At 50.5% G+C, this 25,533-nt stretch overlaps 1 protein-coding gene across 5 annotated transcripts in view; it reads right to left on the reverse strand.

The window, feature by feature from the left end:
• Rhbdl3 (rhomboid like 3) overlaps window positions 1-19,224 on the reverse strand; it is a 51,722-nt gene extending 32,498 nt beyond the window's left edge. The window contains exons 1-3 of one of the 5 annotated variants that reach the window (XM_087910228.1): window positions 18,679-19,224; window positions 17,247-17,270; window positions 464-622 (exon numbers count right to left, since the gene is read on the reverse strand). In XM_087910228.1, the coding sequence (XP_087766354.1) occupies window positions 464-622; window positions 17,247-17,270; window positions 18,679-19,209 (714 nt within the window). In that variant the 5' untranslated portion in view covers window positions 19,210-19,224. The remainder of the gene's footprint in view (window positions 1-463; window positions 623-17,246; window positions 17,271-18,678) is intronic. The other 4 variants (XM_087910226.1, XM_087910230.1, XM_087910227.1 and 1 more) reach the window with 4 other exon arrangements.
• Between the last annotated feature and the right edge of the window lie 6,309 nt (window positions 19,225-25,533).

The raw sequence follows: 25,533 nt of genomic DNA on the forward strand, positions 1-25,533 counted from the left end.
AGAGTCATTGGACAACATCTGAGGTTTGTGTGAGTGCGTGCATGCATGCATGTACGTGCGTGCATGTGTGTGTATGTGTGAGAGAGAGTGTGCATCTAAAGCCTACAGAAGAGACCCCCATCTTGCTTAATCCCATTTTTCTGAAGTTTTCACTTAATGTGTTTCTAAAAATGCCTTGATTTATAACTTCCTTTGTTCTATGATTACTATAAAAACCTCCATGTAACTGCACCCTTGAAACATGATATTTGAGGAGACCTAATGCATGTTTCAGGCCACGGTCACTCACACTGCCCCAGAACAAACCATGTCTTACTCCGTGGAGGCGAGAGTGGTTTCCCTCCGTGGCTGTGGTGTCTTCTCACCTGTGGAAGCTGTGGCTGTTCAAATGCGGTCAGCCGAGACACCCCTTGGCCCAAAACTACTCCCAGGGTCTAAGGCCCTCCCCTTCCAGAATGCTCACCAGGTTGACAAAGTCCTGGTAGCAGATCTGCCCATCTGCATGGCTGTCAGCGAGAGCTAGCAGCACCTCCTTTTTGTGTGGGTCCAGCTTAGAGCTGTGGCTCTCCAGGAGGCTCCGGAATTTTCCTGTGCTGATGTAGCCGGTGCTCCCGGGGTCAAACTGAGGATGAAGCACAGAAGCAGTGGAGTCAGTGGGTACCACCCCTCCAGGGCAGATGTAGAGCCTGGACCTCCCGCCCTTCCACACTACCATCTTCCCACAGGTGCTATGGGGACATTTCTAAGGACACAGTCAGGACGACCCAGTCCAACTGCCTTCTGAGAAGAAGCAACCTGAGACAGGGAGGAAGAAAGTCCCTCTCCTGAACTCTCCTGATGTCTTTTATTTTGTTTCTTTGAGGCAGTTCAGGCTCAGCTGGAGCTGAATGTAACCTAACCTCCCTGTGAGGCCTGCACACCATGTCCAGCGGATGATGATTTTAGTTTTTCGAGACAGGGTTTCTCTGTGTAGCCCTGGCTGTCCTGGAACTCACAGAGACCCGTCTGCCTCTGCCCCTCCCCCCCAGTGCTAGGATTAAAGGTGTGCGCCACCACCGCCCAGCAGGTGCCCTTTTCAAGGGTACTGGTTCTCTGCCACCCAGCTACAGTTCTTCCCAGGTCTCCCCTTCCACTTCCTCCTAACTGTGGGAAGGAAAGCAGGATTGGAGTTCTGTAAGTGGAGGAGACAAAGGACTTCTGGGACAGGGGAAGAAAGACCTGAGCATCCCCTGAGCAGGAGGTACACCAGGCTTCCTTATGGCGGTCCCAGGGTCCTTCCTACTCACATCCCATGGGTGGCCAACTTACCAAAGACAAGCTCTCTGTTGTTTAGTTTTGAGGGTGGGGGTGTGCTTCTGCATTTGTGTGGGCACATGTGCACTTTACACCATTCTCTTTAACGCCCCCCCCCAAGCTCCCTACCCAACCTGTCTTAGCTACTTCTGCTTCATCCCAGGGCTGTAACTCCTCCAAGGCCAGTGCCTCCTGTCAGGCGTCTGTCTTACAGGCCTTCAATTGAGATTTGCTGGATGAATAAATGAGATGTTCAGATGAACAGACAGGTACTAATTTTCCATGAGAAGCCTCTTCAGGTTAGTGAGAAAAGGCCTTTATCCCTTTCTGCTCCTTCCCGACAGGGCTCACCCTGCCAGAAAATGACACCCCATCTCTTATGGTACCAAACACACTCTGGTCAAAGGGGCTCCTGATCCCGGACCCTTGTTGTACCTGGAAATGTTGCCATGGGTTGCGTAGGGAAAGGCAATGGGATGCATGGGGTACAGCTACAGTGCTAAAGAATCCCTGCGTCTGGTACTCAGTCTGGGATGGGAGCCACTAAATGGCAATGGGCCCTGGGGATGTACAGGGGCGAAGTTGGAAGGCCAAACCCACGCTGCCCCTTTCTCTGGATAAGGTTAACAAAGGCTGTTTGGAAAACACTACATACAGCATTACTAGACAATCTGAGACTGATGGCCAGAAGTCACGGTCACTTCAACTCTCCCCAGAACCCTTTAGGAGAAAACTGAGGGGGTCCACGTTCAGGTGAGACCCTCACCCCAGCACCAGGTGCACACGGCACCTATTTGCTTATTATCATCAAGGATTTCAGGAAACTCAAAAGGATCATCAAGACTAAGAATGCCAGGGCCAATGAAAAGGCTGAGTAGTTAACAGTCCTTGCTAACAGCAAGCCTGACAGCCCGAGTTCGATCCCTGGAGGGAGGAGTGAACTGACTCCCAAAAGCTAGCCTCTTCATCTCCCCACACAAGCCCCACTACACAGAGAATAATACTAGCAATAATAATCACAACAGATTTTGTTTGTTTTTGAGACAGGGTTTCTCTGTGTAGCCCTGGCTGTCCTGGAACTCACTCTGTAGACCAGGCTGGTACCAAGCTCACAGAGCTCTGCCTGTCTCTGCCTCCCAAGCGCTGGGACTAAAGGCATGTGATACCACACCTCCCTAATAATAGATTAAGAAAGTAATAAGGACCAAGGAGCTGGCTCAGCAGGTAAAGGCACTTGCAGTTAAGCCCAATGACTTGAGTTCAATCCCCAGGACCAATAGCAGAATTAATTCCCATGGATCGTCCTCTAACCTGCACACTTGTGTTGTGGCACACAGACAGAGAAACATTAGACCCACATCCACACTCTAAATGTAATTTTTAAAAGAAGAGTAATAACATCTAATATTTGCCATGTTTTCATGGCCAAACACTGTTTAACATACTTTATGTACAGAATTTCCTCTTTTTAAAGATTTATTTATTTTTGATTTTATATGTATAAATTTTTGCCTGCATGTATATCTGTGTGACTGTGTGATCTGGTGACTGTGGAGGCCAGAAGAGTGGGTTGGGTCCTCTGGAACTGGAGTTACAGACAATTGCAAGCTGCATGTGGGTGCTGGGAGAGCAACAAGTATTTCTTGCTTGTTTGTTTTGCTTTGTTTCGTTTTCCGAGACTGGGTTTCTCTGTAGCTTTGGAGCCTGTCCTGGAACTAGCTCTTGTAGACCAGGCTGGACTTGAACTCACAGATCGGCCTGTCTCTGCCTCTCAGTGCCCGGTGCAACAAGTGCTCTTAACCAAGGAGAAGCAGGACTCCAGGAACCCATGGTTCTCCCCAAACAGCTTTTTTTTTTTTTTTTTTACAGTAGGAAAGGGGCCTAAACAGAGCTGGTCTGGCCTCCTTGCTGCTCAGACATGGACACTGAGCAGAGAGAGGGGAGAGGAGGGAGAACAGAGGGAAGGTGGAAATGCTAACAGCAGGCAGGGCTTTGGTGTAGGAGACCACTATCCTAATCCGCATGGGGACCCTTTAGCCTGGCCCTGACTGTGTTCATGCCATGTTGACCTCAGGACTGGGTTGTAGGTCCTGGGAAGATGTCTGCTGGGTCCTGTAGGGGTCAAGGGGGACCTCCTCAGTCTCACGAGGGGAGGAAGGAGGAAGCCCAGTGGCTTTGCCCATGCTGGGAGCATAGTCCACAATCCCTTCCCAGGGGCCTCTTCGGGACTGCCTATAGAGGAAGATGAAGTAGAGGGCTGGGATCAGGCCCCAGACAAAGAGCCACCTGCTCTCCTCCTCCCCTTACCCCTGCAGGGCTCCCTGCTGTTGTCCTAGTGACAAGGGGCTGCCTTGGGGCTCCGCATGCCTCCTAGCCCCAAACACATTACAGGCTCTATCTACACTGCAGAGAACACGCTGGAATCCGGCCGAGCCTCCGTTCTCTGCCAAAACTCTACCTTTCATGCCAGGGCTAGATAGGCCAGACAATGGAGGGTCACCACTACCCTAATAATGAGGCCTCCGAGACTCAGAATGAGTGGGGGTGGGGGAGAGCCAGAGCCAGGCTGGCTGCTGAGGGCAAGGGCAGACTGACAGTGGGCATAGGGCACCCAGAGACAGGAGGAGGCAAAAGTGGGGGAGGGGGAAGATATCACTCTTAGAAATCAGAAGAGGAAGGCCCCACCCTTCAGAAGGAAGCTGAGGACTTCTGACTGAGACTGTGTCCCTCAAGCAAGATGGCAGGGAGCAAGAAAAAAAAAATCACACTCCTATAACACAGCTGGGCTTTCCCATCTATTGAGTGGGCTGATGTCAACCTGGGACAGCCGTTAAATAGCCAGGGGCTATTCCCATCACTTTATTCAAATGGGGGTCTGTCTCCTTGGTCTGTCTACCTGCCAGCTGCCCTCAGGCTTATAGGGGGTGAGGTCACACCAAGAGTGTGGTGCTACTTTAGTGGGGAGTGGGGGGGGGTTGGGGGGTAGAGCGGGGAGGGGACTGCAGGCAGAGCAAATCCCCCAAACACAACTTCCTTGTTAAGAACATGCTAGAGCCCCTGAAGCTGCCCCTCCAAGATCCTGGCCCTGGAATCCCTCTTTGGGGCAGCAGGCTGCTTGCAGGATGAGCTGGGGGTGGCATGGGCTGGAAGCAGCCTGCCAGGGCTAGTCTAGATTGGCCAGTCAGTGCAGCTAGAGGAATGAATATATCAGTGAGGCCGAAGCCTGGCAAGAAGGCAGTAACCAAAGAGGGCCCTGCCCTGCAGGAGAGCCCAGAACTGGACAGGGCTGCACTGGAGGGTGATGACCCACAGAGGAGGCCAGAGAGCCCTCCCACAATCCTGCCCTCCCTCCTTGGCCTTGAAAAGAGCTTCTAGAGGCTCCAAGGAGGCTTTTAATCCCACTAGTGCCCTGCTCATGGGTTGCTAATCCCCTAGGTGGCTCCTCTGCCCAGTCTGAGGCCTCTCTCTCACTCACACACACACTCTCTCTCTCTCTCATCTTTCACCTTCCTCCCTGTGCTTATTCCTGGGCCAGTTAGCCCATTTAGTCTGGGGAAATGACCCGCCAAATTCTCCATGTGTTTAGGTAGGAGCTCACCCCCAGCTGCTGTGCTTGTGGGGGGGGGGGCAATTCATCAACTACAGAGCCTGTTTCTTCATCAAAGAATGAGTAGCAGGAGCTCTGCCTACTTGTGGGGATGGAAGGGGCCATATCCATCCATGGATATAGAAGCAAGGATGGGCTAGAGAAAGTCATAGTCCATTAAGTCTTTGGGGGAGCAGACCTTCTAGTCCCAGTACCATTGAATGAGTAGCGAGTAAATGAGAAGCGAGGTGGGACTGGAACCATTTAGCAAGTTAAAAGGTTAGGAGCTCATCAGTCTCGGTTCAAACAGCTGGAAGGGAAGCCAGGTATAATGGTGAGGCCCTCTGATAGTGGCACTTGGGAGGCAAGCAGATCAGAAGTTCAGGGTCATCTTCTGCTCTTATGTATCAGATTGTCAGATAGAAGCCAACGTGAGTTACAGGAGGCCACTGCCTCAAAAACCAAAACAAAACTCAGAACAAGAACAAAACCCCCAAGGTTCTGGAAGGAACCTGAGGTTTGCAAAGGGCACTGCAGAATGCTAGGGGCTTTGAGGCCTGTGAACTCAGAGGGGAGGGGATTCCTAAGGCCCCCTTCCTGTGCCAAGCAGCTCCACTCTGAGCCTGTTTATGTACTAGCCTCCTGGGTCCTTCCCAGTTGAAGAACACAACACAACGCGCTGATGTACATGGGACGTCGTGGGACATTTGCAAAGTGTCAAGTACTAACTTCACTGAACCCTCAGCTCCCCGTCCACATTGGCTTCTCTGAGGCCAAACCGGTTCACACCTGTTCTCCAAACACGACCCGTGCCTCCTTTACTCTAACGTGTCTCGGCTTGGGTGAAAAATTACATGGTCTTCCCTTCCACTCATACCTTAAGAGAATCTACAAGGCATTTACTATCATGAAAGCTACTTCTCAGGGGCAGGGGTAGGGTGGGAAGTCAAGGCACCAAGGGCTAAGTTGCTCAGAGTTTGAACAGATGGTAATTTGTTTAGATAAATTCACACCCAGGCAGAACAGAGAGCCTGGGCTCCCTCCAACCACTGGGATACTATGGCTAAGGCATTCAAAAGACTGACCAGTCCTTCTATCCATCCATCCATCCACCTCACACGTTTGCTAAGGATCCACTGTGGCCCAGGCAACACACTCATTATATGGACCGGTTAGAGTGTAGAGGCTAAAAATAGCAAGAGAGACTATCTCAAGGTTAAAGAGTGAACAAGGGCCAGTAGAGGAATAATCCGAGGTTCCTCCACGGGGCTCACAGCCCCAGTCTTGCCTTCTCTTGCTTTCCTCAGCCCCGGACAGTTGAACAAAAGATACCTCCTGGTACAGGATCTTCCCAGTGTGTGCTTCATGAGACCCTGAACCCAAGGTCTATGAGGGTACAGTGGGCTCTGAGTAGGAACAACAATCTCTTCTCAGGGATGGAAGGCCGTGGAAGGGGCTGGTGATGAGGGTGGAGGGGAACGGCACAGGTGGAAACCTGGCATTAAACAAAAATCCACTTTCTTTCTCACAGTCAAGAAGCCCTCATGGAAGGGCATGACGCAAGCACCCACAGAAAGGGTTCTGTCAGACCCAGCAGTGGAAAAGCCTGTTTGATGTGATCCAGCCCCACATTTTTCTAACTCTTCCTTATTTGACCACAGCATTTATTTTTGACACTGTGTGGAACCTTTAGGGACAATCACAAGCTTACAGTACAATCATGCGTCCCTTCATGAAATCCAGGCAGTTCCTCTGCTGTCCCAGGCTCTCCAGCAGCTGATAATAGAAGTTTGTGGGATCCGGTCCCAGTTAGAAGGTTGACTGGGGATACCAGGTCCCATGAGAGGCAGAGAAATCAGCAATTGGCCTCATGGGGCCACAGAGCTGAGCTCTCAGGGACAAACCCTGCCAGAGCGAGGGGGGGGGGGAGTGTGCCTGCTCAGCACCCAGGACAGCAGCCCAGCTTTCCCTAGAGGCCAGAAAGCCGCCCCAGGCTTCACAATGTCCCCAGCATTCTCAGCAGAGGATTCTCAGCATTCTCAGCAGAAGAGGAGATGGGGACAAGCCTCGCTCCCGTCTATTATGCCTTTGTGACTTGCACGGACTGCGTTTCTGGGACAGTCACGAGTCTGGCTCCTGGGAAGACCCTCTCCTCCACGAACAGAAGCTGTGAGTACTCAAAATGATCCCAAAGGCGACACCTGGAGCCGACAAGCTGGCTGCCATCCTGTGTAGACCTCTCGGGTCTAGAATATGGAGCCTGGGTCTGGGTAAGGTCCCATCTTCATCCCCTGTGTCTCCTGTCGGTCCAGAAGGAAATGACCACTGGGCATGTGTACTGGGATACGGTAAAGATGCAGGCAGCTGCCCTCCTTGGTGTGTGGGGGGGGGGGGGGGGGGGTCCTCCCATCTGCCGGCTCCTTGTTTCGTTCCCAGGCCTCTAAGCAGAGCAAATTCATGAGGCTATTGGGGAGTTTCTGGCTCAACAGAGCTGTCCCCACCCAGCATGCCACAGCCCACTAGGGAGCTCTGGCCCATTCATGGATATTTACAGCCCCATAAATTAAAAAGTTCAGGCTGCAGCTGGCAAGGTCAGGAGGCTGGTGATGGGAGGGTAGGGGCTTTCTCTCCCATTTTTTCCTTGCAAATGAGGATGCTAATCCAGCGGGGGTGGGGGGGGGAATGGGACCCAACCCTTGTCCTTCCTATGACCCTCTAATTCTTCAAAACACCAACTTTCAGAACACAATTACGTGTGACTAGTCCCATTTAACAGAGAGAAAAACTGAAGCCCTCAGAGACGTCCCCCCTGACCTGAGCCAGGGTAAGCAAGGGGTGCTTCTTCCCAGACCTCAAGTTTCAGTTCAAGTGGAAGGGAACTGGCTGGTCCTAAGACCAGGTTCTGATCCCTCCTGCCCTCCAGCCTGCCCTCTTGGAGCCATGAGGAGCCCAGCTCTCCTCTCTCAGCCGCCACTACAGAAGCAGGGGAGGCAGCTCAGGCCTCACCAGGCACCAATCCAGACATCAGGCTCCTGAACACCCTTCCTCTCACTTCCCAGGGAGGCAGAGCCAAGTCCCGGTGGCTGAGGCTAGCAGGCCGGCCAGGGAGGGAAGAGATTGGCCTGCCCCAGGTTGGGGGACAGTGTGACTGGATGAGAGCAATCTCCTTCTACCAGACTGTGGCACTCTCCACTGGTCAGCCTGACCCAGAACCTCCCCACCCCAGTTTTTCAGCACCACCCCAAAGCTTCCCCAGAGGCTCATGGACAGCTCTCCGACCTCTTGACCAAGTCACAGGTTGAGGGGAGAATGGAGGCTGTGACTCAGAAATAACACCCTAGGGGGTCGGGAATAGATGAAGAACCTGGACTGACTCATCTGGCCCAGCTTGTCAGGACACCCAGGGACCAAAGCCGAGTCATAGTCATAAATCCAGAAGCCTCCAGGGAGCAAGGGGCAAGAGTGGCAGGAGGTGAGATCAGGAAGGGGTTCTGACATCTGCCCTGCCCTTTCTCGTCTGCCCAAATCCTTGCTCCCTGCCACCTTCCCTAGAAACTCCCAAAATCCATTTATTCCATAGAACAGAGAGAACTGAACAGTCCAGGAGAAGGAGGGAGGTGGGAGGCAGAAGAGAAGCAGGCAGTTGGGATGAAGGAGTCTGGAACAGTCCCTTCGCCTCCTGTTGGATTGCAGAAGCCACCCAGAAGCCTTGAGGACAGACGGACCCACTGTAGAGGCTCCCAATCTGTTCCCCATCTCTGGGGAAGACCCATCCTCTCCAACCCTAGTTTCCTCCCCTATAAAGAGGACATGGAATCAGGCGTGATGGCATACACCTTTAATCCCAGCCCTTGGGAGGGAGAAGTGGTGGCAGGTGGATCACTGTGAGTTCGAAGTCAGCCTGGTCTATAGAGAGAGTTTCAGGCCAGTCAGGACTATACATATACAGTGAGACACTGTCTCAAAACAATAACAACAAAACCACAACAGCGTGACCTCTCAGTTTGCTGAGAATGTAAGACGAGAGGACAGGCATGTACACACACAGCAGACACTTGTGCTTGTTTTCTCAAAGGAATTTTACCAATACAGACCTATGCCTGCTTCAGGAAAGTCGGGAGGTAGGGAGGGGTTTGGCACATTCCTGTAATCCAGGCACTCAGGAGGCTGAAGCACATTACGTTTGAGGCTAGCAAAAGCTACATAGCAAGACCTCATCTCAAAACATGGGAGTGAGCCATGCATAGACTAATTTTCAAACAAAAAAATCTCCAAAAGGGGTTTAGGATTATGTCTGTTTACAGCTCAAGACATACTGACTCCATTCCGATAACAAGACAGTACCCTGGGCCCAATGTCACTACACAACCAACAAAAGGGACAGTAAGAATTGCCAAAGAGGGAGAGAGGAGGCTTGGCCCAGCCCACATGGTGGCTAGAGACCTTGTCTTAGTCCTCTATCTTTCACCCTGTAGCACAGACAAGCCCGGTGAGCAAACAGCACTTGGGCATCAACATGTACCAGACAGCCTTGTCCAAAGACTCCTTCTGAAAAGTTCAGCAGGGGATGTGGAATCCAGCTTCCATCCTAGGAAGGCAGTCTAAACGGACTAGGAATCTGGATACTTTGATTCAAGCCCTAGATATACTACATGTCCATACCCATCTGGGAAACAGGACTCACTTCATTATATGCCAGTAACAAACAGTATTTACCTGGTGCTTCCTACCATCTATGCCAAGAGCTATGCACACTCCACCCAACCTCCTGACAATTCTGGGTTAGCTATTATGCTATGGTTTCCATGAAAAGTCTGTGGCTTGGAGACGTTGCCTGACTTGCCCACTGTTGCCAAGCTACTGGGGTACCATCTCTCCACTTGTCTCTATCACCATGCTTAGCACCAATCAAGCAAAGGAAGCACACAGGAACTCAGACACCATCATAACAATACTTTCTGCACCTGCAGAATGAACAGGCTGAACAAGATACTTCCATCAACTATCCGATAACCTAGGGCCCCTGATGGGGCAGGAGCTACCCAGTAGTGGGAATGAGGGTAGGACATGATCATGGAACCATGGTCAAGGGATGCTCCTGAAGAGGACACCTTAGCCTCAAATAATACACACAGGATTATAGTTTTGCTTTGCTTCCCTTAAGATTCATAGCAACTGAGCTATCTTTCTAACCCCCGTGGCTGTAGTTGGACCCGCCATTCATTCAAACTTCTGTGGGTCTATCACACATGAGGCTGTACATGAGCTCGGATCTCTTGGCTCAGTAGCTCAACTGCTGAATGCATTTTTGTGAATGGCCAGAGATCAAAGGATTAATAGAAACATGATCTACCTGGTCACTAGAGTAGGAGAGGGTAGGGATGTGGTCCTGGAGGCTACTTGATAAGGAACTGAGATGCAGAGGTCAAGGGTGGGCTGCAAACCATGGCTTTGTTGTTCTCTGAGACCCCTACCCTGCTGGCGCGTGAGTTCCAGGGCCACGAACAACGGGACTGTCTCTGGGGAAGGCACTTTTTCTCTGGGGCTCATCTGTAATCCACTCAGTGGTTTCATCTCATCTGAACTTCCTTTCAGCTACCAATGCACCATGACCACCCCCACACCTGCATCCAGCAAGCAGGAAAACTACAAATGAAGTCAGAACCTGGGTCTCATAGGCTTGGGGGACACTGGGAATAAAAGTAGAAAACATTTGGGGAGACCTAGAGGTCGTTTACTCAGTTGTCAAAAGCACTTGCTGCCAAGCCTGACAAATTGAGTTCAATCCCCAGAACCAAACAAATGGAAAATCAACTCCTACAAGATGTCTTCTGACCTCCACAAGTACACTGTGGTATGCGCAAGCCCCCAACCAATAAATAAACATATAAATCTAAACTTCTAAATTCAACTTTTAAAAATAAAGTGATTTGGGGGGCTGGAGAGATGACTCAGCATTTAAAAGCACTCGCTGGTCTTCTAGAGGACCCAAGTTCAACTCTCAGCACCCAAAGACATCTCTCAAGCGTCTATTTGTAACTCCAGTAGGATGCAGAAGAGAAGATTGATTGAGAGACTTGGGGAGAGACTGACATAGCCTCAGATCTGAAACCATAGAAGGAATTGTGAAAGAAATGTCCAAATGCTTTAGCAATAAAAATATGGTATTTTTGCCATGATATTGCATTATAGCGACACAGAGCCCTTATAGTTACGACAAAACCACTATTTTGGGGCTGGAGAGATGGGCTCAGCGGTAAAGAGCATTGCCTGCTCTTCCAAAGGTCCTGTGTTCAATTCCCAGCAACCACATGGTGGCTCACAACCATCTGTAATGAGGTCTGGTGCCCTCTTCTGGCCTTCAGGCATACACACAGACAGAATATTGTATACACAATAAATAAATAAATAAATATAAAAAAAAGAATTATTTCAAAAAAACCCTACTATTTTGTTTGTTTGCAACACTAGGAATTTGAACCCAAGGCTCTGCACATGCTATGCCACATTTTGTCTCTCAACTATCCCCCTAGTCCCATGCTAACTTTAGTACATGTATTCTTTGTGGATACGTATCTGACCCAGTACACACATGGAGGTCAGGTGACAAGTTCTGAGAATCAGTTCCTCCCTTTTGCCATGTGAGTCCCAAGAACTGAACTCAGGTCATTAGTCTTGGACACAAGCGCCTTTATCTGTTGAGCCATCTCATTGGCCCAGTAACTTAATAACCTGTTTAAATACTTAGGAAAACCCATCGAGACCCCACCACTACCACCACCGCCAATGAGAAGACAATGCCTTATGAAGAGAGTCACGTAGGAAAGAACACACAGGACACGTGGTGGACAAGCTGATGGCCCTCCAATCTCCATCCTGTGGTAACTTCTGTATGAGAAGGAGAGTCAGAGACAAGACCTGTCATTTCACCGTGACCACATGGCAGGCCAGAACTGGAGGGACAGAGAAGCTTCCAAATGACCAGCCTGACCTCCTCACCACCAATCCCCAGAAGGCATCTTGGCCATTTACTTGAAGGGTAGCCACAGGTTAACATGACGGCTTCTCACGCTTGGGGTCCAGTCAGCTTCAAGCTGGGTAAGGTTTCCCTGCATATTAAATAACCACTCCTAATACCTGGGAAACAGACGACCACCTGTTTCCCTCTGACCCAGGAAGGGGAAGGAAGACATACCCTGCCCCAATGGCACTAGGCTCTAATACTTGGTCCTAGGAGGAAATGAAGCTATTCTAAAGAGAGCTTTGTAGCCCTTCCTTTGGATATCTACTGAAACAATTGCTCTTGTGCTGGCTACTTTTATATCAACTTGACCCACAGGCTAGAGCTATCAGAGGAGGGAGCCTCAATTGAGAAAATGCCTCCAAAAGATTGGGCGGTGAACAGCCTGTAGGGCATTTTCTTAATTAATGATTCATGGGGGAAGGCCCAGCCTATTGTGGGTGGGGTCACCCATGGAAAGGTGGTCCTGAGTTAAAAAAAAAAAGCAAGTTGAGCAAACCATGGGGAGCAAGGCAGTAAGCAGCACTCCTCCATGGCTTCAGCATCAGCTCCTGCCTCCAGGTTCATACCTGCTCGTATTCTTGTCCTGATTTCCTTCAATGATGAACAGTGATGTGGAAAAGTCAGATAAGCCTGTCTTCCCTGGGTTGTTTTTGGTCATGGTGTTTCATCACAGCAATAGTAACCCTAAGTAGGTCAGTTCCCAAAAAGCAGGAATTTCCCCAAGAGTCTCATTCTGGAAGAAGAAAAAGGCTAGTCTGGTACCAATAAGAGAAGGAACTTTTGAAACAATCTGTGGTGGTTTGAATTCTAATGACCTCCAGAGGCTCATATATTTGAATGTTTGGTCACCAGGGAGTGGCACTCTTAGGAGGTGTGACCTTGTTGGGGTCAATGTGACCTTGTTGGAGGAAGTATATCACTGGGAGTGGGCTTTGGTCTCCTCTCTCTCTCTCTCTCTCTCTCTCTCTCTCTCTCTTTCTCTCTCTCTCTCTCTCTTTCTCTCCTTGCTACCCGCAGATCCAGATGTAGAACTCAGCTACCTCCCCTGGACTGTGTCTCCTGTATGTTACCACGCTTCCCACCATGCTGACAATGGACTAAACCACTAACATTGTTAGCCAACTCCAATAAAATACGTTCTTCTCAAGAGTTGTCATGGTCATGGTGTCTCTTGACAGCAATAGAAACCCTAAGACACAATTCTTACAACTAGCCACACCACTTTGCAGGAGAGGATGGGGTAAGACAAAGATGGCTCAGTGATGGGTGGGACCACACCTTGACCACGATGGCTTGGCTATGCATATTTCTTGCTGCTGTGACTACTGAAACCCTATTGTCATGCCCATGCACAGAAGATCACTAGATCTCTTCATTCCTCTTTTCCTCTTTCCAAGGTGGTCACACTGAACACATCTCCCTTCTCTGCTTTTTATTCTAAGTGTGTCTGTTTAATTGACCTATGGAGGGTTCAGCTTGTCAGGGCTGTCAGGGCTCAGCTCTGCCCCTAACAACTCCATTAACAACCTCTGGGAGGTGAATTCATGGATCACATGGGCTTGCCGGGACTCTGACAGGGGCCATGCCTCACTAACTCACATATTCACTGACTAGCTAGCCTATCAAGGCTATCTAACCTCTGTAGGAAATGCTGGGGAGCCTACCTGCCCTCACCAGGAAATTTTTCTTTCCAGTGGTCACCAAGTTCATCAAAGGCCAAATCCTACTTCCAGTCAGACTCAGAGGAAGAGGCAGGAAAGGCAAACCTGATTTGGAAACAACCTGGCATGTGTCTGAGGCCATGTGTCTCCTGAAGGAGCTTCACACCTGCTCTTTAGCTCTGATGCAAAAGGGTCAAAAGACCAGGGCAGTGAGTACACAGGGACCGGACATGGGACAGAGCCCAGAGCATGCTCTAAAGCAATGCACCTAAAACACAAGAGCCACAGGCAGGATCAGGCTTCAGATGCCTTATGAGGGATGGACAGAGGAATCAAGTATGGAGCTGGAAAAATGGCACTGGTTGCTCTTCCAGAGGGCTTGGGTTCAATTCCCAGCACCCACATAGCAGCTCACAACCTGTAGTGATATTTCATTTGTAATTTAATAAATAAAGCTTGCCTGAAGATCAGAGAGTAAAACAGCCTCCCTGGTCAGCCCTACAGACCAGGCAGTGGTGTCACACACCTTTAATCCCGGTAGCCACACTAGTTTGCCATAGAAACAGGGAGGTAGTGGTGCATGCCTGCTTTAATCCCAGCACTCAGGAAGCGGGTGGATCTTTGTGAGTTCAAGGCCAGCCTGGTCTACAAGAGCTAGGTCCAGGACAGGAAGCAAAGCTACAGAGAAACCCTGTCTCAAAATACCAAAAAAAAAAGAGGAATGTAAACCAGACGGAGTCAGCTCTCAGTCAGTCTCATTCTGAGGATTCCAGGAGGCAGGATTGCCATCTCAAACTGAGTTAAAGGTAAGAGCCAGTAGCTGGCTGTTTTGTTTTTCTGACCTTCAGGTTGAACCCCAACTTCTGTCTCTGGGTTTTTATTAATTGTGCTACAACAACCATCTGTAACTCCAGTTCCAGGGGATCCAACGGCCTCTTCTGGACTCTATGGGCACTGCACACACATGGTGCAAAGACATACAGGTAGGCAAAACAACCATGTGTATAAAATAAAATAAATCTTAAGAAAAAAGAGAAGTGGTCTACAAAGTGAGTTCCAGGACAGGCAGAAAAACCTTGTCTCAAAAAACAACAACCACCAAAACACACACACACACACACACACACACACACACACACACACACAGACAGAAAAAGAGAAAGGGAGAGAGGGAGGGAGGGAGGAAGAAAGAAAACTAAAGAAAAGTAAAGGGAAAGAAATCAGACAGACTTATTGCAAGAGAAAAATGGTTCAGAGTAAGTCCTTGTGGTTGCTTTCCTAGAATTCATTTTGTCTGTCAGAATGATTGATTGGTTTTCCTTTTATTTATTTATTTTCGTTTCTGCAATGCTGAGAATTTAGCCCAGGGCCTTGTGCATGCTAGGCAAGCACTCTCCCACTGAGCTACCTCTCCAGCCCAGGAGGGTCCCTGAGTGGGCCTCTCCAGAGGCAGGGTGCTCTATCTTCAGACTGAGGGCTGATCCTGAGGGCCAGGCGGCGCCCTATGCTTGGAACTGCTCTCCAGCTGTGAGTGCCTCCCTCTGGAAGTTCTCTTTCACTCACCCAAATGGTTTGTTTTAAAATATAAACACACACACATAGAAACTGGCGAGAGAAATTAGTCAAATGTGAAAGACGGAGGGAAGAAGCCTGATACACTTTGTTCTAGGTTCTTAGTCTAAATCTGCCAGGAGGTGTGAAGGGCTGGCAGCCTGGGGAGGGAGAGGAGCAGTGGCAGCACTATATGGTTCCTCCTGTCTCGAGATGTCAGGCCAGCGACTGGGATATTCCTAGGGACCAGAGGGAGAGTAGGTGGCCCTCGTGATGGGAGCCAGGCATCAAGAATTATATCCCCCAAGATCCTCACCCAGGCTCTTTCCCCCCATAAGCCCACATGCTCAGTCCCATGGGGTAATTGCATTTGGCTGGGTCCCCACATTAAACTTGTCTGTAACTAAAGCTGTTTTTTGCCAACCCCAGCCCCCACTTTTTCCTTTCCCCTTAAATTCAGAGTCTCAGATGGGGATGTGGTTCCCCTCAGCTACTCAGGTCTATTAATATCTTCCTGTTCGCCTATCACCGTATCGCTCCTTTCCAACTTCATTGTCACCTTCAAAGTGACATGTGTTAAAGGCTTGATCTCTAGCTTGGAGCTGTTGAGTCTAGTCAGAAGCTTTTGGGTGACTGGGGATGTTTGGGAGGGGGCTGAGGGATATTAGTCTCTCTTCTCTTTGCCCCATGGCCACGAGGCCAGTGGCTTTCACCTCTCTACATACTTCTGTTTTGGCCTGCTTCTTGCAGGGACCATCTAGTCATGGGTAAGAATATCCAAAACCACCTGGGCAGTGGCCTACACCTTTACTCCCAGCACTCAAGAGGCAGGCAGATCTCTAAGTTCAAGACCAGACTGGTCTAGAGAGAGTTCTAGAACAGCCATGGCAGCTCACAAACATCAGTAGCTCCAGTCCCAGAGGATCCTGGCTTTGGAAGGCACTGCACACAATCAAAACACCCATTCACAAACAGCAGCTTTTGAAAACTTTTCCGCCTACAACAAAGGTCTGGACCAAGATCCCTTTTTATACCTCCCTCCCCACCCACAAACCCAGGCTAGCCACAAAGTAGCTCTATAGCCAAGGATGACCTAGAACTCCTGGCTGTCCCAGCCTCTACCTACAAATGAAGGCATCAGAGGTATGTGCCACCATGCCTGGCTTAAACAAGCAGATCTCTGTCTCTCTCTCTCTCTCTTTTGGTTTTTCGAGACAGGGTTTCTCTGTAGCTTTGTCCTGGAACTTGCTCTTATAGACCAGTCTGGCTTCGAACTCACAGAGATCCTCCCGAGAGCTGGGATTCAAGGCATACACCACCACAACCTGGCACAAGCAGATCTCTTAAAGTCGCACAAACTTCACGGCACAGCTACTCTCGGCGGTGACTGAAGTGTTCGGTATCCACCCACACTGGAACACCTTCCTATCTTTTCTCCTGCACTACGGTACAAGCACGGGAAGGAAATACCCAATAGTATCCAAGTACCAAGCAAAAACAGAACTATTTCCCCGATTAAGGTCAAAAGTCCATCTCCAGATTCGAACCCGACATTTGGTACTTCCGACCCCACTCCTCACCCCTATATTCCAGGCACTGCAACCAATCACATACTGCTTTTCATTTGTAAACAGTCCGGCATTGGCTGATCCCCACTGCAGAAGGAGACACAAGATCGGCCTCAAAAAAGGCCCATTTTGTGAACAAATCTTCTTCCCCAAAGATGACAGAGATTTTATGTTACAGGGTCCAAGTATTTTTCATAAAAGCAGCAGAAAGGGAATCGGAAGATTCTTTAAGAACCTCCCCCACCTCCCCAGCCTCCTACTGCAATACACTTGCATATAGGAAGCTTTAATACATATTGGCCAATTCCTAAGTGGTGTAAGCCCAGCCATGGTGCAAGGAGAATTTGGAGGGAGGAAAGGAATCTCTCTAGGGAGCCTACTGCTGTCTCTGATAACCAGAGCATAGTGTGGCTCCGCCCCAGATCTACTAAGCCACGCCTCCACAGTACGTCACCATCTCAGGAGCACCGAACTAGGGAAGCCCACGCAAGAAGGCAGGGAGACTGAGACCGCTTCAGGCAGGCAGGGCTGGAAAGAACAGAGGGATTTAACTGCTCACATACCTTTTCAAACAGGACTTTCCAGTGCTGGTAGAGTGGGAGGCCATGCAGGAGAGGAAGAGAAAGAAAGGCACTCATCACCAAGGTTTCTGCAGACCCCTGAGATTTCCAACATCACCTCCCAGCTGCTGCCCAGTCAGAACCAGGCTCAGGGGCTCACCAGAAGAACTTCGAAAATTTCCCAGAGGAGCAAAGGCAGAAAGGCACAGTACGGGGTAGAAATGGAGTGTTCCTGGGGTGGGACAGTCAGATGCAGGAATGAGAACAAGGAAGATTCCCAACCGTGTCTCAGGGTTTTTGATAACTTCTGCTACCTAAAGGTCATGTTCACATCCATACCTGAGTCTAAGCATACTCAGGGCTTGGCAGTTGGAGGTCTCTACTCAGGAGACTTACCCCTGCTTGAGCACTAGTTTTGCCTGCGTGTGTGTGTGTGTGTGTGTGTGTGTGTGTGTGTGTGTTCGTGTTCCCCAATATGCTTCCAAGATTGAGTGTAAGTACTGAGTACATAAGACTCACTCTCTTTGGAGGTGGGCCAGGAGAAAGTGACAGGCTTGACCACGCAAGCGGGAGAGATGTTAGACTCCCGATCCATTCAGATTTGCTGGCTGTGGTTTCGTAGGTTGGGGTTCCCGGCTTAATTTCACCCCGAGGGAGGGACAGATCCCCGAAGCAGGGTGCCGGGAGGGAGTAGCTTCAACAACTCAAGTGCCCAGTGCTTCCCAGTGTCAGATCCTACTTCCCAGGACTTAGGGACAAGAGATTTGAGCAGCAGATGGCAGGGAAACCCTCTGGGGCAGCCCCTCCCTAGTCTGCCCCAGGGGACCAGCCTGGCACCGACGTGGTCCAGGACTCCTGAGCCCCCTGCTGGGAGCGTTTCGTCCCAGCTTTCAGGCTGTACTAGCTCTCACAGGGTTCAGGGACTAAGGCCAGTTTGAATTTCAATCAGTGTCGCGACGAGACAGATGCCGGGCAGGAGCTAATCTGGGAGCAGAGAAGGGATCTCCAGACTGGTTTGCGCTGTCCAGAGATTGGGGCGCCGGTTCCTTCCCCAGGCTTGCGGAGTCCGCAGGTCGCCGAGGGGAGGGGAGGGGGAGTCACTACAGTGACGCGGCCGCCTCTGCAGGAAAACGCCGTGTCCCGGGCACTGCACCAGCAGCGGGGAGGGGGCTCCGCGGCCGACAGGTTCCCGGCGCAGCAACCCGGGCTGTATCCCGCAGGAAAGCCGCGGGAACCCGAGCGGGGTTGGGTGCGCACCAGTTCATTTGGGGAGACCCATCCCTCCCACGCGTGGGGGCCCCCAGCTTATCCCGGACGCTCCAGTGACATAACCTTGAATCCTCCAAGTTCCCCCCAGGGTAGGGAGCTGAGGCCGCGGCTGATCCCCGCGTGGCGCCCCCCAGAAAGTTTGAGGGGCACAGAAGGGGGCACTCACGTCTTCTGGCGCGGCGGGCAGCCGCTCCTCGGCCTCGGGCTCCAGCTCTTCGATGCGCTCCGCCTCGGCGCAAGCGGCCACTGCGGGGCCGGGGCTGGGGTGTTCGCCCATGGCCCAGGCTGCGGCGCTCGTCCCGGGGCGCCGGGCTAACTTTGCGCCGCCTCGGCCGCGTCGCTCCAGGAGCTCGCCGCGCACCTCGCCACCTCCGCGCTCGCCCCCATGGCCCTGCTTGCCGCGGCCCCCGAGACCCCGGGACGCCGGGCCCCGAGGTGCCAAACTTCTCCGCCTCGGCCGCGGGCCCGAGGCGAGGGCGCCCTTGGGCCGGCTGGGCCCTACAGCTCCCCGCGCTCCTTCCCGCTCCGCGCAGCCCCCGCTCTGCGCGCCAGCCTCCTCCTCCTCCTCCCCACGGACTCCTCCGGGGCGGCGCGCGGCGGGGGCGGGGCTGCTCGCGGGGCCCCCGCCCCCCAGGCCGCCCGCCGAGAGGGAGGAAGGAAAGGAAGGAGGGAGAGCGGGCTGCGGCGGGGCGGGCATCGAGTAGCTGCTCTTCGCGCCCAGGGATCGGGACTGCGTTGCCCTCAGCCTGCTCAGCTCGGTACCGGGTTAACCATTACTTGGAGGCGGCAGATTGGCAGATTGTGTGACAGAATCAGAAGCGAGGTTCCCACGAAGTTGGCCACGTCAGGGTTAACCAGGACTGAATTGAGAGTGAGGTGCGAGGAGTGGACCCCACCAGCCACCTTTACATCTTTTATTTACTGCCATCTCGGATTCTGGGAGTTCCCGGAAAGCCTAAGGATGAGACAAAAGTCAGGGGGTCTGGGACCTCAAATCCTAACCTTTGCCCTACCTCCATCCGGAGCTGTAAGTCCTGCTCACGCTTCTTGACCATGTTAAACCCAGGAAAGCGCCCCGCCAGAGAGAGGGGCGGGAGAGAAAAAACAAAAACTAAAACTAAAATGCAAGAATGAAGTTAGCAAAGCAGTAAAGGATCATTAAAGGAGAAAAGCAGAGGGCAGTTTCCCTGACGGAAAAGCCTCAGGGAAGACCGTTTTACCGAATGACTATAATCTGTGTCAGCGCCCAGGCTGGGGAAGCTGCTCCCCAAGGAAGGCTTAGGTAGCCCACACACAAAACCAAGGCTGTGCCCTCTAGCCTCTTCCCATCAGCTTCTCCCTTCTCCACGTCCTGTCAGAAGGAAGCATCTGTTTTATTAGCAGAAGTTGCAATTAACGACTTCATTCTCAAAAGACAAACTGCATCACGCAGCCCCAGGATCAACCTGTGACCATCTCACCCAGCACTGACTACTCCCCTTGAACCAGAAGGAAATTAGTTCCATCCTAATTAGGTGAGTTTGCAACAGACACCAATTTTCATCTCGGTTTCAGAAAGTGTGATCATTTCAACTATTTTTGTTTCGCACCACCCTCCCCCATCCCTACTCTACTAACAAGTCAAGATCCTGCCAAGATTTTCTTGTAAATAAAACTGTCTGCATGGGGGTGTGATTTTGAAAACAGCCTTCAGGGGACAGAAGAGAGGCTGGATTCTTTGTGAAATGAAGCCCCTGAGGATAAGCAGCTGCCTGGGCCTGGGGGCCAGGGTCCCTGCCTCTCCTAGTCCTGCTCCTCTTGACTTGACTTAACATGCATGGTGCTGGCAATGTTACACTCAGACTTCTGCAGCAGAGATAGCTCAGGAAGCCCGGTCACAAGGGAGTTGGAAAGAGACAGAGGCAGGTGCATGGAAGAGAGGGTCACTCTGCAGAGATGTCCAGCAGCCCAGCACCCACATGCCCCCAGCTGTTTCTCAGAGACTTCCTCTTCTCCAGCCCTGGTGACAGTTCTTAGCAACACATTTAACTCAGTCATCCCCTCCCGGGGAAGGCACTTTTTCAGACTCAGTGAAGTCACTGAACAGTTATTGAGTTCTTATAAATACTAGGGGAGATCTTTGGGGGTACAGGCGTAAGACACAAATTCTATCTGCCATAAATGGTTTGATTGGGCTGGGTGGGGCACAGCCATGTTCAACAAGTCTTGGATTCCATAGAAGCACAGGGGTCACACAGACTGGAAGGAAGGGGTAGGGGGAGGTCCCTTGTGGATCCAAGAGGTCTTCCCAAAGGAAGTGCTATCGTAATTAGGCCACGTGGAAGGTGACCCGGCAATCCAGGCAGAGGGGACAGCATGCAGCAAGGAGGGGAGCACAGCATGCAGCAGGGAGGGGAGCTGCAAGGGATCTTACATGGATGGAAATTAGAGTAAGGCATCCATAGAAGAGGCCAGTTCAAGGGGAGGGGGATCTGAGGGCTGCTAGTTTCCTGAGAATGGAGTTTGGATTCCATCCTCAGGGCAGCATGAAAGAACAATAACACTTGATCAAATTCTTCCTAGTCAGATGCAGTGACAGGAGTCTTCAGACCCAGCTGCTGGGAGGCTAAGGCAGGAGGATTATTTGAGCCCCTAAAATGTTGTATGGCCAGGGCAATACAGTGTTCACTCTTCTTTTCTCCCTTCTTTCTTTTCTCCCTTTGATTTTGAGACTGGGCCTCATCAGGTTGCTAAAGTTGGCCTTGAACTTGTGAATCCTCCTGACTTAATCTCCCAAGTAGCTGGGATTGTAGATCTATACATCAGGCCTGGCTGTAAGATCTCATCTCATTCATACATCGAGGCCGCAGAGAGATGGCTCAGCAGTTAAGAGCACTGGCTGCTCTTCCAGGGGACTCAGGTTTGATTCCCAGCACCTTCATAGTGGTTCACAACTGTAACTCCAGTCCCAGATGACCTGACACCCTCTTCTGGACTACATGGGCTTTGTAACACATGATACATAAACAATACATGCAGACAAAATACCGCACCCACCATACAATAATAAATAAATAAATCCTTCTGCTGTAGTTCAAAGGGAAGTCGACTTGAAGACAGGAACAAGGGAGGTACTGTCCATAGAAGAGTTCACATGAGCATCAGCAGTTAAGACAAAGCGGAGAAGGACCAGAGAATACCATCTGCTCCCCCAGGAACAGACGCTTAACCTTGCCAGTGTTCCCTAAACCTCTGTGGAAAGAACCCTGGGGTCTCCCCAGGAATCACCCCAGCAGGAGTCCTCTGCTGGAAGGAGAATGGCTACTAGACTTGGAAGCCATGAAGATCATATGTGGCATCCCATCTGTAAACCAGACTTCACCCTTGTGTCCTCAGGAATGCCCAGCTTCCTCAGACAACCTGCTCCCTTTTTTAACTCCAGGAGACTCTGCAGCTAGGTACCAAGTGTCCCCCAGCAGGCAATGGGACCGGGAGCCTGCAGTCACACCTAGAAACCTTCAAGGGATAGGATAACCTGACTATTTGGTAGCTTTAATCCCATTCCAACATAAGACAGCCAGAACACTGAACATTCTATAGTCACTTTCACACTACAGCATGCTGTAGGTTGTAGGAGCATGCTGCACATTTGTCTGCCTCGAGCCCATGTATAGAGTCTAGTGAGAGGTGAGCAAACGAAACTGGTTGGCCTTTACACGTGTGTGTGTGTGTGTGTGTGTGTGTGTGTGTGTATGAGAGAGAGATACTATGGTCAAACACTGGACTTCATACATGCTAGGTAAGACCTCTACTGCTAAGGGGTACCCATTGCTCCATGACTTCTTTTGTAGTTCTCAACAAAACAGACTAAAGTGGGCTGGAGAAATGGCTCAGAGGTTAAGAGCACTGACTGCTCTTCCAGAGGTCCTGAGTTCAGTTCCCGGCAGTCACATGGTGGCTCACAACCATCTGTAATGAGATCTGGCGCCTTCTTCTGGCTTGCAGGGACACATTCTTTTTAAAAAATATTTATTTATTTATTTATTTATTTATTGTACAATATATGCCTGCAGGCCAGAAGAGGGCACCAGACCTCATTACAGATGGTTGTGAGCCACCATGTGGTTGCTGGGAATTGAACTCAGGACCTTTGGAATAGCAGGCAATGCTCTTTACTGCTGAGCCATCTCTCCAGCCCTAAACAAATAAATCTTAAAAAAAAATACTAAAACAACTTAGGTCTACATAGTAAATTCCAGGCAAGCCACAGTTACACATGGTGAGACTCTCTTCAGAACAGAGAGGTGAGGGAAGATGTATTCTGGCTCACACTTTTGGAGGTCCATGATTATTGGATTTGTTGCTTTGTGGCTATGGAAAAGGCAGCATGGTGCAGGGTATGTGGAGTAAAACTGCACACCTAATGGCTGGGAAGCATAAGAAAAGAAGAGAGTTAGAACCCACAGCCAAAGAACAAGCCCCCAAAACTGACATAACAAACTGCACAGGACCCCATGCCTAAAACATGTCTAAAAGTCCCCAAGGGCTCTAAACTTGGACCAAGCCTTTAATCCACGGACCTTTGGGGAATTTTTATTATCCAAATCCTAGCACTGGGGAAGAGCGGTTCAAACTTGGGGGCGGGCGAGCACCGTTGAGATGAGCTCTGTGAATGGGGCAGCTTTGGGGCAGGGTGTGTAAGGCTTCCTGCACGGAGGGAATGGCTGGGGTAAAGACAAGGCAGGCCATGGCAGACCTTGAGGGGGACAGATGAGTGGATGGACACAAATAAGGTAAAGCCAATGAGGAGGATCACATTGAGAAAGTCCTTCACGCGGTCTGAGGAGGCTGGCCCTTACCCAGCAGGCAAAGGTGAAGCAGTCAGCTTCTAACCCAAGCAGCATTTTAGGAGGATTAAGCTGGCAGCTGCTCCATAGCAACTTACAGCTAACATGTTGTGAGTGTCCATTATTTGCCAGACCCTGGCCAAGGTGCTTTGACTACAAACCACTCTAGAAAAGAGCCAAGCCTGCCCTCCTGGAAGAAAATTAGACAACCCTCTAATGACAGCCCAGTGACATAATACAGCAGGGAGGATGTCAGGGGGCTGTCTCTCAAACATGCCCTCTAAGGGAAGAAAAACTGGACCACAGAGCAATACAGTATTCAACACAGTTTGGCTGGTATTGAAAAGCCAGAAGGGACTCAGAGTGTGGCTCATGGGCACCGTTCTGGCCTAGCATGCATAAGACCCTGGGCTCTAAACCCTGGACTGAAGGGGCAGGGGGAGCTAGGAGGAACCTCTGGGGGAGGGAGAGGCATGGAAGCAAGTTGTTTGTTTATGGATACCTAACGCTAATGAGAAGCCAGGGAAGGAACGTTAAAGGACTATAATTAACACACTCAAAGCAAATGGCAGGCAGCACCCAGAAGCAGGATAAAAAGGGCAGCTTCTATCATAACTCCTTACATGTGGGTTTCCTATCATCTTCAGCCAGGACCACACCCCTTCAAGGCTCCTTCTGGCTCCATAGCAAATCTAAGTTGACCCTCTCAGTGCACCTGTAGCTCCGGTCTTCTGAGAAGCCGGCCAGTCAGTCCTGGACTGCCGCCTTTGCCTGCCTGTAATGAAGACATGAATTATTTTTGACTGAGATCCAAGGCTCGGTACTGAATTCTTTTGTCTTCCAGGAATCCCCGAGTCATGTTTGAAGTCTGCAAGTCCAAACAGCAGACCCAGCTCCAGGAGGAGGCCGTCACTCGGAATCCAACCACCCTCCATCCCCAGCGTTCTTCCGTTATTGCCCACTGTCTGCGAGATCAAACAGAACAAGGCTGCCAAGCGGAGGTTTTTTCCTCTCCTTTCGTCTCTTCACTCCAGGGCCCTCACTTTTCTGAATAACTTAAATCATTATTGAAAGATGTCTAGGTTCACAGACACCAAACCCTTTCAAAGAGAGGTGTGGGCACCCAATGGTTGAGCTCAAAAAGGCACAGAGGAAACTTTGCCAGTCCCAAGACTGATCTAATCACCCACTTGCATCCCCTGCCAGCTGCTTTGCCTCAGCTCACCTTCCTTCCCTGCCATCTCCTTGGGGCTTGGCTGGTCCCCAGGATCCCATTTCTGGGCCTGGAGTTCTGTGTGAGAACTGATCGTGCAATGGCCGGGTCTTGTCTGTTGGATGAAGGTCCTACCATGTTGCCTGACTCTCTGGTGAGAATCCTCAATCTTTCCACCAAGGCGGGCCCTTTCTCCCTGCATCTGAAGAACTTCTTCCTTTGACCTTGCATTGCATTAATCTAAGTTTTATCTCCCTGATACAAGCATGTGCATTCTTTAAAGATTATGGCTTATTCAATTTCCACATCCATTACAATGCACAAGGCTACACACGGTAGAAGCCAAACAAATGTCTGTTTAATGAAAAACAGAGCATGCCTCGCTTGATATGACACAAAGTCTAATTACATAGTTATTACTCTCAGCTTCCAACAAAAGGCAAGTTTTATGTTATGGAGAAAAGATGGTTCTGCATAATAATAATGATACACTTGTGTGTGTGAGCCTTTATTTCAGTACACTTCCTCGTTTGTCATTTCATATTAGCCTCAGAAAGGCACACAGAACATATACAAATGCCTCCATATTACAAAAGGGACATTAAGACCCTTGGAAGTGGAGGAGGTTTGAATACCCATTCCTCTCACCAAGGTGTTCATTGTAACAGTTAAAGTACAGGGTTCAGTGGCAGAGCCTCTACCTGACATATAGCTCAATTCCCAGCACTGCAACAAAAATAAACAAATAAATGACCCAATAAATGAGTAGTACAACCTCCTGTCCATGATGGTATACATGCCCTTGGCTTAAACCAGCAACAAGGCTCTCCTAGGGCAACTGAGGGAGGCTCAGAGTGGCCAGATAGGGCTGGTCTAGGTGCAGGTTTGCAGGGATCAGGAACTTAGGGTGTGTCCCAGACTATGGAGCAAATATCAGTATACTTGTCTGTTTCTTGGAGGAGAAAGAAAGGAAGAGAAAGGA

Source organism: Myodes glareolus, chromosome 9 (assembly GCF_982192425.1).
Source record: "Myodes glareolus chromosome 9, mMyoGla1.1, whole genome shotgun sequence".
NCBI lineage: Eukaryota > Metazoa > Chordata > Mammalia > Rodentia > Cricetidae > Myodes > Myodes glareolus.